The 12211-nt window shown below is 39.0% G+C and overlaps 1 protein-coding gene across 1 annotated transcript in view; it reads right to left on the bottom strand.

The window, feature by feature from the left end:
- Positions 1 to 5755: 5755 nt before the first annotated feature.
- Positions 5756 to 12211, bottom strand: part of LOC121873458 (exocyst complex component 3-like) — a 49404-nt gene continuing 42948 nt past the window's right edge. Inside the window, exon 5 of the mRNA XM_042377042.1 lies at positions 5756 to 6792. Coding sequence (XP_042232976.1) covers positions 6612 to 6792 — 181 coding nt within the window. The 3' untranslated portion in view covers positions 5756 to 6611. The remainder of the gene's footprint in view (positions 6793 to 12211) is intronic.

Genomic DNA, 12211 nt, shown 5'->3' with positions numbered 1-12211 from the left:
TCATACAAATTACCCGGCCAGAATATAATTTACATTGCTGGAATTCTTATAATTTGGTGATCATTTTGAATATAAACATCATATATTTTGCATTAGACATACAAATTTTAGATAAAATGTTTTCTCTAGTAAATATGTTATCTTTTGTGCAAAATATATGACATTTATATTCAAAATATTCCTGGTCTTACAAGGAATCCAGCAATGTCAATTATATTATCCTAACTTTAGTTTGAGGTATTATTTATTAAAATTTAGTGGTTTTCCCACACATCTCCTTGGGACGGTTGGTGGGGGGTAGGGGGGGAGGGAGGGACCGACCGACCATCTGTTACCCCGTGAAGAATATTTTTTTTTTTATAAACTGAAGATATTTGTTTTAGCTCATAAAATTCATACAAATTACCCGGTCAGAATATAATTTACATTGCTGGAATTCTTATAATTTGATGATCATTTTGAATATAAACATCATATATTTTGCATTAGACATACAAATTTTAGATAAAATGTTTTCTCTAGTAAATATGTTATCTTTTGTGCAAAATATATGACATTTATATTCAAAATATTCCTGGTCTTACAAGGAATCCAGCAATGTCAATTATATTATCCTAACTTTAATCTGAGGTATTATTTAATACAAAATGTTAAAATTTATTTTTTTCACCCACTCTTCTCTTGAAGGGAGGATTGGTGGGGGGTGGGGGGGAGGGTTGGGACTGACCGCGCGGTTGGAAGAGGGGGGGAGGCAAGGTGGGGTACTTTGATTGACAGATAGTGTCTGAAGAATATTTTTTTTTTATTAACTGAAGATATTTGATTTAGCTCATAAAATTCATACCAATTACCCGGCCAGAATATAATTTACATTGCTGGAATTCTTATAATTTGGTGATCATTTTGAATATAAACATCATATATTTTGCATTAGACATACAAATTTTAGATAAAATGTTTTCTCTGAGTAACTATGTTATCTTTTGTGCAAAATATATGACATTTATATTCAAAATATTCCTGGTCTTACAAGGAATCCAGCAATGTCAATTGTATTATCCTAACTTTAGTTTGAGGTATTATTTATTAAAATTTAGTAGTTTTCCCCTAAAAATTTCTCAGAGAGGGAAGAGCCAGCAGTGTAGTGTGAGAAGAGGGGGAGGGAGTTGAGTCCATTATTTGAATGGACATTAACTTGGCGACTGTATTTCTCTATTTCTCTTAAGTATTAATTGTGTGCATGTACCATCATAAAATTAAGATGTTATTTTTACTACAACATAGTTATGTGTCTTCAAAAAGTGGAGTTTGGGGGTCGGGCTGGTTTCTATTGGAATTAATCCCATATGTTCTGTTGTTCACTTAACGCGGATTTCACTTAACACGGGACCCTCTGGGTTCTATTGACCGCGTTAAGTGGGGTACAACTGTACTTAAATCAGTTATTATTAGAAAAATCACAGTAAGACTCTTTACTCGTACAGGCAGGTACATGACACACCACGTGCCACAAGCCCTAACTCCCACCCTCCTCGCCGTCCCTTCTCTCTTTTGTTTATTTTTCTCTCTTTGGCTCTCACTCCCTCCTTTTTGACAGTTCAAAAAAAAAAAAAAGAAAGGTTCAAGTGTTATTACATAGCATAGCGAATTTATATAAAAATTTTTTTTATATCACGGCTACCAAAATTATCGACATTTTCCAATATATAGCGATAAATTTATTTACAGTAGACTCACAACTTACGTGGGGTTATGTTCCTGGGACCTCACATAAAGCCAAAAACTGTATAAAGTCAGAAACACTCCTAAAAATCCCCTAAATTAACACAAAAATACTAGTGGAAATTTTTTTATATCTTGTGCAAAATATATGATGTCTACATTCAAATTATTCGCTGTCTTGCAAAGATTCCAGCAATACAATTTATATTCTGCTAACTTTAGTCTGTGACATTTTATAAGATAGAAACTTCAAGTCTAAAACCACTTTCAATCTTGCTGGAAGTGGATGGGGAGCGGATGTTTTTGACAGCTGGCGCTAACCGCCCCCTCCCCCCCCCGGGCCAAGGTTACCTAGTGGTATTTATTTATCTGTCATATAGGGGGAGTTTACGTTTTCTCTTATAAAATGTCATTGAATTGACTCAAGAAAATATAATTAACATTTCTGGAATTCGTGTAAGATAGTGATTAATTTGAATATAAACATGCTATAGTTTTCCCTAGACTTAAACATTTTAGCAATTGTTTGTTCAGTACATTTTAGTACAAAGGACTAAAATTTTATCTCTTGTGCAAAATATATGATGTCTATATTCAAATTATTCACTGTCTTGCAAGGATTCAAGCAATGCAATCTATAATCTACTAACTTTAGACTGTGCCATTTTATGTCAAGTTTAGTTACTTTATTGGCTTCCAGAACCTAACCCTATCATTCCCATTGATTACATGTAATTATATATTGTGATTTAGTATATAGCAAACATCCTTGGAACCTGTCTCGCAATATATCCCAACCCTACTGTACTCCCACTAGTAAATAAACCGGAAAATATTGAGTAGCTATGAGCGAGAGAGGCTACAATTGGGGGCTGCGGGCTCCTGTCCCCCTCAAGGTGCAGATCATGTACTGTAGAGGAGCTTTTACCTACCTTCACTAATGTGACTCTCAGCCTTACAAATATTGTACTACTGGGACAGTTTGTGTTTCTGCAGATGGAGGAAAGGTTGAGGAGTACAGATAATACTATAACTCAAATTTTGGGGGTGGCGCTGGGTACCTTGTCGCACTCGGCGCCTCATATTGAAGGAATCAAAATTGGTCGAGTTTTACTGTGCAATACGTGAGAACTCTTTTGGCTCTCTGACTTATATCCTTTAACAAACTTCCATGGCTATATTGATATCTTTTCATGTACGGTCTAATTGTTTCATCCACCGACACTTTTTTTCTTCTGAACACAAACAGCTAATGCAATGGCTATACTGTACATGCCATGTGTGTGTCTGCCATGTTGCCTCTATGAGCTTGGGTGTCATACTGACAAATTTTTGTGCAATAATATAAAGCCATGTATGGGGTGTGCATACTGCCCAATAAAAATGGGTCAATATCATGTGTCAATAACACTGACCATGTAGGATGTAATAGGCCCCTGTCTCATCAACAGAACATATTATATAAATGGGTCAATACATCTGAGATTATATTCAGATTCACCCCCTGTAACTTTCCACTGTCTATGAGTAAGACATGAGTCGGACACGTGAGCGGGCAACTTTCCCAGGAGGGCGAGACCCATAGCTCAGCATTTCTGTAAACCCGCACTGCGAGGTCCTCACAGTGAGTAGCTCACCTCAACTTATATCGTAAGGACGTGACCTAACGTTTATAATACATAAACGCCGTCCCCTTCTCATTCACTCCTAGACAGTGAGACTTACGGTTGATCTACACTCAGGAATTATATATACAACCTTTTATAATAAAACAAAGGAACTACCGTTTGGGTTTCGTTACTTAAAACCCAAATATAAATATATGTGAACGGACTGGTTAATTGCACAAGCAGCCGATTCAAGGAGACACTTTAGGTGTATTCTTGGGGGCATAAAATTTTTGTCTTTTGAACTGAAAATTTTTGAGCTTAACTATTTTAGTTTCAGATTTGAAAAAAAAAATCAGCATTAAAAATTTACTGAAAGTATGTACGTATGAGTAAAATGGATGGTGTATTTTCAGTGGTTATTAAAACAAATAAGATTTCATACAGTACTTAGATCTCTTTATCCCAAATCCTTTACCACTCTGCTCACAAATACCAAGACTCAGATTTTGAAGACCATCAAAATTCTGATGTGATCATTAACTTTCATGACGTTACCAACAATATATGCCTGTTTTATTAAAATTTATATTCAAACAATCACCAAAGTAAAGAATGAATAATTCTACAAAATGACAATACAGGGGGTCCCCGAAACAAACGCCTGTGATACGAACGAGGTTAAACTTGAAATTTACAATATTTTATTTATCTGATGACTTATTTTTTACTTTCATTTACTGTATTTTGTCATTCTATTTCTTCTTTTCTCTTAAATTAAATTATTTTAGATGTATATAAGAATTTAGGCTATGATATAGTGGGATTTTAAACATTGTTCTGTTAGGACAGTATGCATATAGCATGTGTTTCAACTTAAAGACATTTTCGACTTAAGAACGTCCTCAGGAACGGAACCCGTTCGTAACCTGGGGACCCCCTGTAATGGTGAACACTTGTATCTAAATACTGTATTGTACAGTGGTCCCTCGGTTAACGAACGGTTCGATTAACGAAATTTCGCTTTACGAATTACCTCCCATAAGGATCTTCAATTCGGTTAACGAAATCCTTACGAACAACACATTTTGTTGAGAGCATCAGCTGATGGGCTAGTATGCCAATTCAGTAATCTGTTCTATGTTTACTTTCGTTTCCAGTGGAGTATATATCAAGAAAGTTGTGCTCTTAAATATTTTTGCATTGTTTATATTAAAATTATTAGTCATTTTAAAATTTAGTTAACATATTGATAATATATGCACTACAGGGAACTATTTTTTTGTGCGCCCATCAGCCGCTTGACTCAGCCACTAGGCATCAGTTTGGCTTTGTTGACAGTGGAGTGAACATCTATTTTGTTGGTGTCTTGAATATTTTTGCATTTTTACATTGAAATTATTGGTTATTCTGAAATTTAGTTAACATATTGATAATATATAGCACAGTGCAGTGTTGATTTAAATAAAATAATCTTGAATTACACCAAGTGAACTTAAAATTTTATTGGTGAAATGAGGCATCAAGCATGGGTCCCCTGAAAGGTGAATTCTCCTCCATCTCCACTTCCTTCTCTTCTCCCTTCTTTACCCCCACTTCTAATTCCCATCATCATCATCAACCAGGAACCTTCTACATATACACCTCAAAGTAAGTGTACTTTACAGCACTTTTTTTTTACTTTGTATGTACTTTTCTGTGAGCTGGAACCAATTACCCAAAATCCCATTGAAACAATGGATTCGGTTAACGAACGACTCTGTGGAACGAATTGTGTTCGTTAACCGAGTTACCACTGTACAGTATTTTGTCTTGTATGGATATATATTTGTGGAGTTCAAGAAATTAAATGATATTAAAGGAATCACAGTAGAGGACTGTAGTATTTACAAGCTACTGTATTATGGTTCATCTTCCATATAACACTTAATTCACTATGACTGAGAATAATGTGAAACCTTGACAACTGTGCCCCAAACAGATGTGTGGTTGGCAAGCATTCAGAGTGACAATAGCAGCACAATGTGACAGTTTTGTAGTTAAGGGATAAACTACATATCAGATATTCCATCATATTTCTTCCTTCATGTCCACCGTATAACATGAGGAATACAGTACAGGGGGTCCTTGGGTTACAAACGGGTTCTGTTCCTGAGGACGTTCTTAGTTCGGATTTGTACGTAAGTAGGAACACATGCTCTGTGCATACTGTACTTACAGAACAATGTGTAAAATCCCACTATATCATAGCCTAAGTCCTCATATACAATTAAAATAACTTACCGGGTAATTTAAGAGAAAAGAAGAAATAGAATGACAAAATACAGTACATGAAAGTAAAAATTAAGTCATCAGGTAAATAAAATACTGTAAATTTAAAATGTAACCCGGTTCGTATCGGTGGGCGGGCGTAAGTCATAGACCCCCTGTATTTTAAAGTACTTTTCAGAATTCATTAAATTAAAAAAATCAGAAATTTTTATCAGGTAATTTACCTGTCCGATCAGGTTCATTCAATTACGACTATTTAATAATAAGCACCATGTAGAGTACAGTGTAAGGCAAAATTCCTCCATCTGGGTGAAATCTTAAACAAAATAGACAAAACTTTCTAGCAAACTTCTCAAAATTAAGAATACAGATCAAAATGGTTCAATTTGTGGACAACCCTCTTTTATGGATAAACAAAGGGGTTTACTAAAATGTTAAAGGTTAGTGAGCATGAAAATACGTTTACCAATCGTGTATCACATTAAAGTAAAAAACTGAACATATAAATTGTCTAACACTGTACAGTAATGCAGTAAATTATGTTGAATAACCAAATTTCTGATGTGTGTAAATTGAGCAGTACAGTAGTGTACCCATATTAACAAGATATGTTTATGAACACATAACGACTAATGTAGTGTACTGCTAACTTAGGGTGTACAGTATTTTAGATAAAAATATATAATTTTATAGTAAGGCAACCTTTTCACATTCTCTAAGAAATGTCTAGACTTTATTGTCCAAATACACAAGGTGATATATACTGTACTGGAAGTGTACTTGTTTTACCAGAATTTCTGCTGTTCAAGCTGGCATTGTGTAATAATAAATCAGGTGAAACGACGTACTACAGTACTGTATTTCTAATATTTATGACAGTCTCTTTCTTGAGCTGCTGTTCTTCTATTTCTTCTCTGTCACTCAGTCAGTAACCCTTACTTACAACAAATGGAAATATATATGAAACTCACGTTTTTTTTGACAAATGTCATAAATTATTCTTTTATGTATTTATGTAAACAGTGAATTTGAGATATGAATATGAGAGAAAATGCTTTTTGGAGCAGGTCCTGTTCGCTGGGTTCTCATCTCCTCCATGATCTCTGCCACACGCTGCCTCACATCTAAACGACCCAGATCACCTCGTAACAGCAACAGAGCAGTAAGGTGGTCACTTGTCATGTCTGGGTACCTGTAAAAGATACAATACCTCATTAGTATATGTCTTCTTCCAAATATTTTTACTGTACAGTGACCCCTCGTTTAACGAACACCTCGGTTAACGTAATTTCGATTAACGAACTGCCTTGCATAAGGATCTTCAATTCGGTTAACGAAAAAAAATTCGGTTAACGAAGTTCTTACGAACCGACCTCAACATGTTTTCGCTTGCACTGACCGGGCAACCAGCTTTAGTATCAGTCCGCCAATACATTAATCGGTTCTAGGGCTTAAATTCCTTACTATTTTAGTAAATATCAAGAAGTTTATACTATTCAATAATTTTAAAAGTTTAATATTCAATTTTTTAGTCATTTTAACAATTATTGAACATAACTGAAGGTAAAGTGACTAGTTTAATGCGCGGCATCCAGCTTTTTTTCTGTGTTTCCAAGCAAATTATTGGTCATTTTGAAATATATTTTACATATTGACAATATATAATGCAATGCAGTGTTGATTTAAAGAAAATAATCTTGAATTACACCAGAGCTAAAATTTTATGGGTGAAATGGCGCCATGGGGTGACTTCTCTTCCACCCCAATGCCTTCTCTTCTTCCTTCTCCTCCACCCCCATTCTAAATCCCATCATCATCATCATCATCATCCAGGAGCCTTTACAACCACACCTCAGCAAGGAACTTTTCACCATTTTTGTTGAATTTAGGAAATTTCGTGAGTTGAACCATTACTCAAAACCCATTGAAACAATGGTTTTCTGTTAATCTAACTTTTCGTTAACGAACAACCTTCTGGGAAGGATTGAGTTCGTTAACGGAGGGTCACTGTATTGCTTTCTTGGCAGCCCCGGAAATGGGGCAAACTTGTATCTCATCACTATCTTGTTCCATGGCCAGACAGGATTAGTATTAGTATAGTCTGCATTTACGGTCAATTGAACCTTGAAGGTCCCAGAAACGAGAAACGCAAACTAAATAACAGAAACATATGGGATTAATTGAAATAGATCGGCCGAATCCCCAAACTCCCCTTTTTCCGACACAACACATAATGCTGTAATAAAAATAACATCCTAATTTTATGATGGTATGCAAAAACAATTAATAATTAAGAGAAATATTAATAATATTAGGTTTTTAACACTTACATTAGAAGAAAAGCTGGGTCGGCACACGTGGAATGGCAGCTGGTTCTGAGGCAGAGGTTGATTTGTTGCCCTCCGTGAATCACTTTCACTACTGCAGAGGTTTGCAGGCCCCAGACAAACCCTCAAAGTCCATATCCTCACTGTCACCATCACTGACTTGGGCTGGCTGTGGCTGTGGTGGGTTATGGCGAGAAGTCCTCAATACTACGCTGACTAACTAGCATTGATGTTGTTTAGATAGATCTGGATATACGGCTCCCATAACTTTCGTCAGATGGTTATTAGATGCTTCATACCGATGCTTGTCTGGGTCGTTGTCACGGATGAGCTTAATTTTCTCCCCAACTCGATGATTTCCTTCACATTATCATGGCTTGGTCCAGGTAATTCCAAGGTTTTTCTCGGTGGGGGTCCAGCGAAGCCATTGTGAGGGAATACGGGCACAAGAGAGAACTGTATACGACTGAGAACAATGAGACAGGCCCGCCAAGGACAGCGACTTCTACCCTCTGGTGGCAGGGCACGTCAATGTTACAATAGACCAATCACAGCTAGTGGCTGAGGAATGCGTGGTAGGGATGCGGCCCAAATACAGTCCGACACGTCATATGACGCCAGCGATACGTACGAGCTGCCTAATGCACACCACTCACCGCACCGCCCAGCGATGGTCAAGAATGGACTGTGCGTAAAAATGGCGCGTCTGGACTTCCAGCCGCCGACGCCGAAGGATGAAATTTACCGCTTAATTAAAATACCATTCCAGCAAGCAGCCGTATGACCAACACATAAAACAAACCGCGAATCCAGACTATTATACTGTATAACATTTCTGAAGAAGCGACAAGCTCAAGGCTGGGTCCGGCAGTTGTGATGGTTTGATGACTGTGATAGTTAAGTTTCGGAACCAGTTGAGTAACTTGATGGTCCCTATACTAAGCCATGATAAAAAAATTACATAAGTTGCAACCATGCCACTTAACCTTGACTATGATGACTAAATTAAAATGGACAAATTATAAGGAGATGCATCTGGGCAAAAGATACTCAATACGCTACTGGGTATATAATTCAAGAGTTCATTTCATTGTCATCATTAAGTTTTTATTTATACAGTTGTACCCCGCTTAACGCGGTCAATTGAACCCACAGGGTACCACGTTAAGTGAAAACCGCGTTAAGTGAACAACAGAACATATGGGATTAATTCCAATAGAGACTGGCCCAACCCCCAAACTCCACTCTGCCGACACACAACTATGTTGTAAAAAATATTATCTTAACTTTTATGATGGTATGAACAAACAAGTAATATAGAAGAGGTTAGGTTAGGAAAAATAAAGGTTAGGTTAGGAAAACTAAGAGTTATGTTGAACACCGTTAGTAGAAGAGATGAATAAACACTGGGATGGAAGCTGGTTCGAGGCAGAGGGCAGATTATTGGCCCTCAGGTGAATCACCATTACTAGGTGCATCACCATCACTGTCTACAGTTGTCAGGGCTTCCCTGACAAAACCCTCAAAGTCACTTTCTGTCACTATCACTGGCTTGGGCTGGCTGTGTGGGTTGTGGGCGTGCTTTTTTGGCCGGTATTTAATGTTGTCCTGATACACCATGATGTCCGGCTCCATAGCCTGCACCAGCCGGGTGAAGGACTTCTAGGCGGTCCATTTGTAAAGGAAGGACTTCATATTCTCTGCACACTCACCAATATCACTATGACTTAACTTGTGTTCTTGAATACCTTCCTTCTTCCTCTTCACTGGCGTGATCATCTTCCAACATTTTCGACGCAGTCACTTCAGGATCTCTGATCACATCCAGGATGTCCTTGGTGGTCTCGGGAAGCCTTCAGCTGTAATATTGTGCGCACAGCTCTCTGGCAGGTCTCTACAGTCTGAACCTCACCAGTCACAGGTTGACTCCTCCTCTCAGCTGGTATGCCCTGCAACACATGTCTCCATGCGTGTGATCGAACAATAGACAGCTGATCCCATGCCTCCACCAAGAAGTCTACAGCTTGTTTGAAGTTAAACTTCTTCCAAAACTGTTTGGCGAAATTCTTGAGTCGCCACCCATTTCCTTGTCTCGTCGCTTTACTCTCGCTGTCGGTGTTCACCCAGCACGCAACTCATCCTTGGTGTTGGTAGAGTCGTTCAGGAGCTTGAACTTCTTTGCAGTAATGCAGCTTTCACAATGCAGATCAACTCTGGTCCATGGGCTGGATTAATGACATAGTGTTGGGAAGAGGACCACTTTTACATTGGGGTGCGATCCATAAGTATGGGCGAGAGTGTCCAGGTGCGTTGTCAAAGGCAACAAAAATGTTGAATGGAACATTCTGTTGCTCAGAAGAATTTCTTCACGTGAGGAACAAATCACTCGTCCAAACCAGAAGAGGGACAGAAGAAACATAAAAATAATAATAATAATTAATGGTTTATTGAAAAATTCTGCAGCCGAAGGCTGAAAATATACTTGGACATAAATGATTTATTACATACATTGGTGGTTTAACAAAAGCCTTCATTAGAGAAAGGTAAAGGAACATACAGTGAACATACTACAGATTAATGTAGGTGTTGAACAGCAAACTCGTAGTTAGTAACTCCTCCCAGATGGTGTTAGGAGGAACTCACGTGGGTAGTAGTTCCCTCAGATGGTGTTATGGGGGCCTGATGGCGTAGTAATTTCTCGCAGATGGTGTTATGAGGACCACGTGGTGTAGTAACTCCCTCACAGATGGTGTTATGAGGACCTGGCGTGGTGTAGTAATTCCTCGAGATGGTGTTATGAGGAACCGTAGTGTAGTAACTCCTCACAGATGGTGTTATATGAGGACCTGGCGTGGTGTAGTAATTCCCTCACAGATGGTGTTATGAGGGACCTCACGTGGTGTAGTAATTACCTCACAGATGGTGTTATGAGGGGCCTCACGTGGTGGAGTAATTACCTCACAGATGGGGTTATGAGGGACCTCACGTGGTGTAGTAATTACCTCACAGATGGTGTTAGAGGGACTCATGGTGTAGTAATTACCTCATGATGGTATGAGGGCCTCACGTGGTGTAGTAACTCCTCACAGATGGTGTTATGAGGCATCACGTGGTGTACTGTAGTAATTCACTCACAGATGGTGTTATGAGGGCCTGACGGTGTAGTACCCTCAGATGGTGTTATGAGGACCCTCAGTGGTGTAGTAATTCCTCACAGATGGTGTGATGGACTTGACGTGGTGTAGTAATTCCTCACATTTGGTGTTATGAGGACATGTGGTGTAGGAAATTCCCACAGATGGTGTTATATGAGTGAGGTTTGGTCTTAGGCCTTCCATCGAGACGGATTAACACATTGCTGGTTGTTGTTGGGTCTCACGGGCCGTTTTCACTGGTACCTGGGACCTCACTGTGTGGTTAACTTGGGTACGACTGTTACTGCTGAGTTGTTCTCACTGACTTAAGCACTGTTCACCTCTGTTTAACACTGGTTCCATTCCTTCCTAAATGAAATTTTAACTTGCCAGAACTTGTTGATATTCCGTGGGGAGGAGGGTTCAGAGGGAGTTGGTATGGGCCATCCTAATAGTTGACCTGGCTGCTCCGGAGCAGGAGCGCGTAATGCCTTTGAGCCAGTGGACATTAAGCTTTTTCATGTCCATATTCTTATAGGCGGCGGTTTACGGGCTGTGTGAATCGATAACTTTGGTTTACAGGTACCGAGGCATTGGTGGTAAAGAGGACGGTGATGCGTTCCTTCTGCAACTTCCGAACCCTTACCATGCTGGCAGACTGGACAACGGGTCTTGAAGGTAGTTTCCAGAAAAGACCAGATTCGTCCATGTTAAACACCTGGTCGTCAGTGTACTATCCTTCCTCCATAACCTCACGAAGAACGAGGAATCTCTAGCCGCCACAGGTCAGCACCGCTCTCACCACCAATGTTGATGTTGTGATCTTGTTCCTCTTTCAAACCTATGCAGCCAACCAGAGGAAGCATTGAAGGTTTGGGCTCTGCAATTCCCAGCTTACGTGACACTGCCGTGAAAGTTCACGGCGCATTCTGCACTGAGCGCTGTCGACCGCCATGTTCCGCCTTGCCTGACTAATCAAGTAACTCACCAGCAAATTTTCCACCTTTACCAGCACCCTGTTCTGGCAATACTTGATCATTGAAGCACCTGCAGACTTTGTGATTTTCATGCGTTCTTTAATCTTGGCTGCATCCTTTCATTAAAAGTAATCGGAGATTCGTTGGACGCCATGCTGGCGCCGCTTAGATCA

Source organism: Homarus americanus, unplaced genomic scaffold (genome assembly GCF_018991925.1).
Source record: "Homarus americanus isolate GMGI-L3 unplaced genomic scaffold, GMGI_Hamer_2.0 scaffold47924, whole genome shotgun sequence".
In the NCBI taxonomy this organism is placed as follows: domain Eukaryota; kingdom Metazoa; phylum Arthropoda; class Malacostraca; order Decapoda; family Nephropidae; genus Homarus; species Homarus americanus.
The sequence above is the reverse complement of the archived record's forward strand: the minus strand, read 5'-3'. Positions and strand labels throughout refer to the sequence as shown.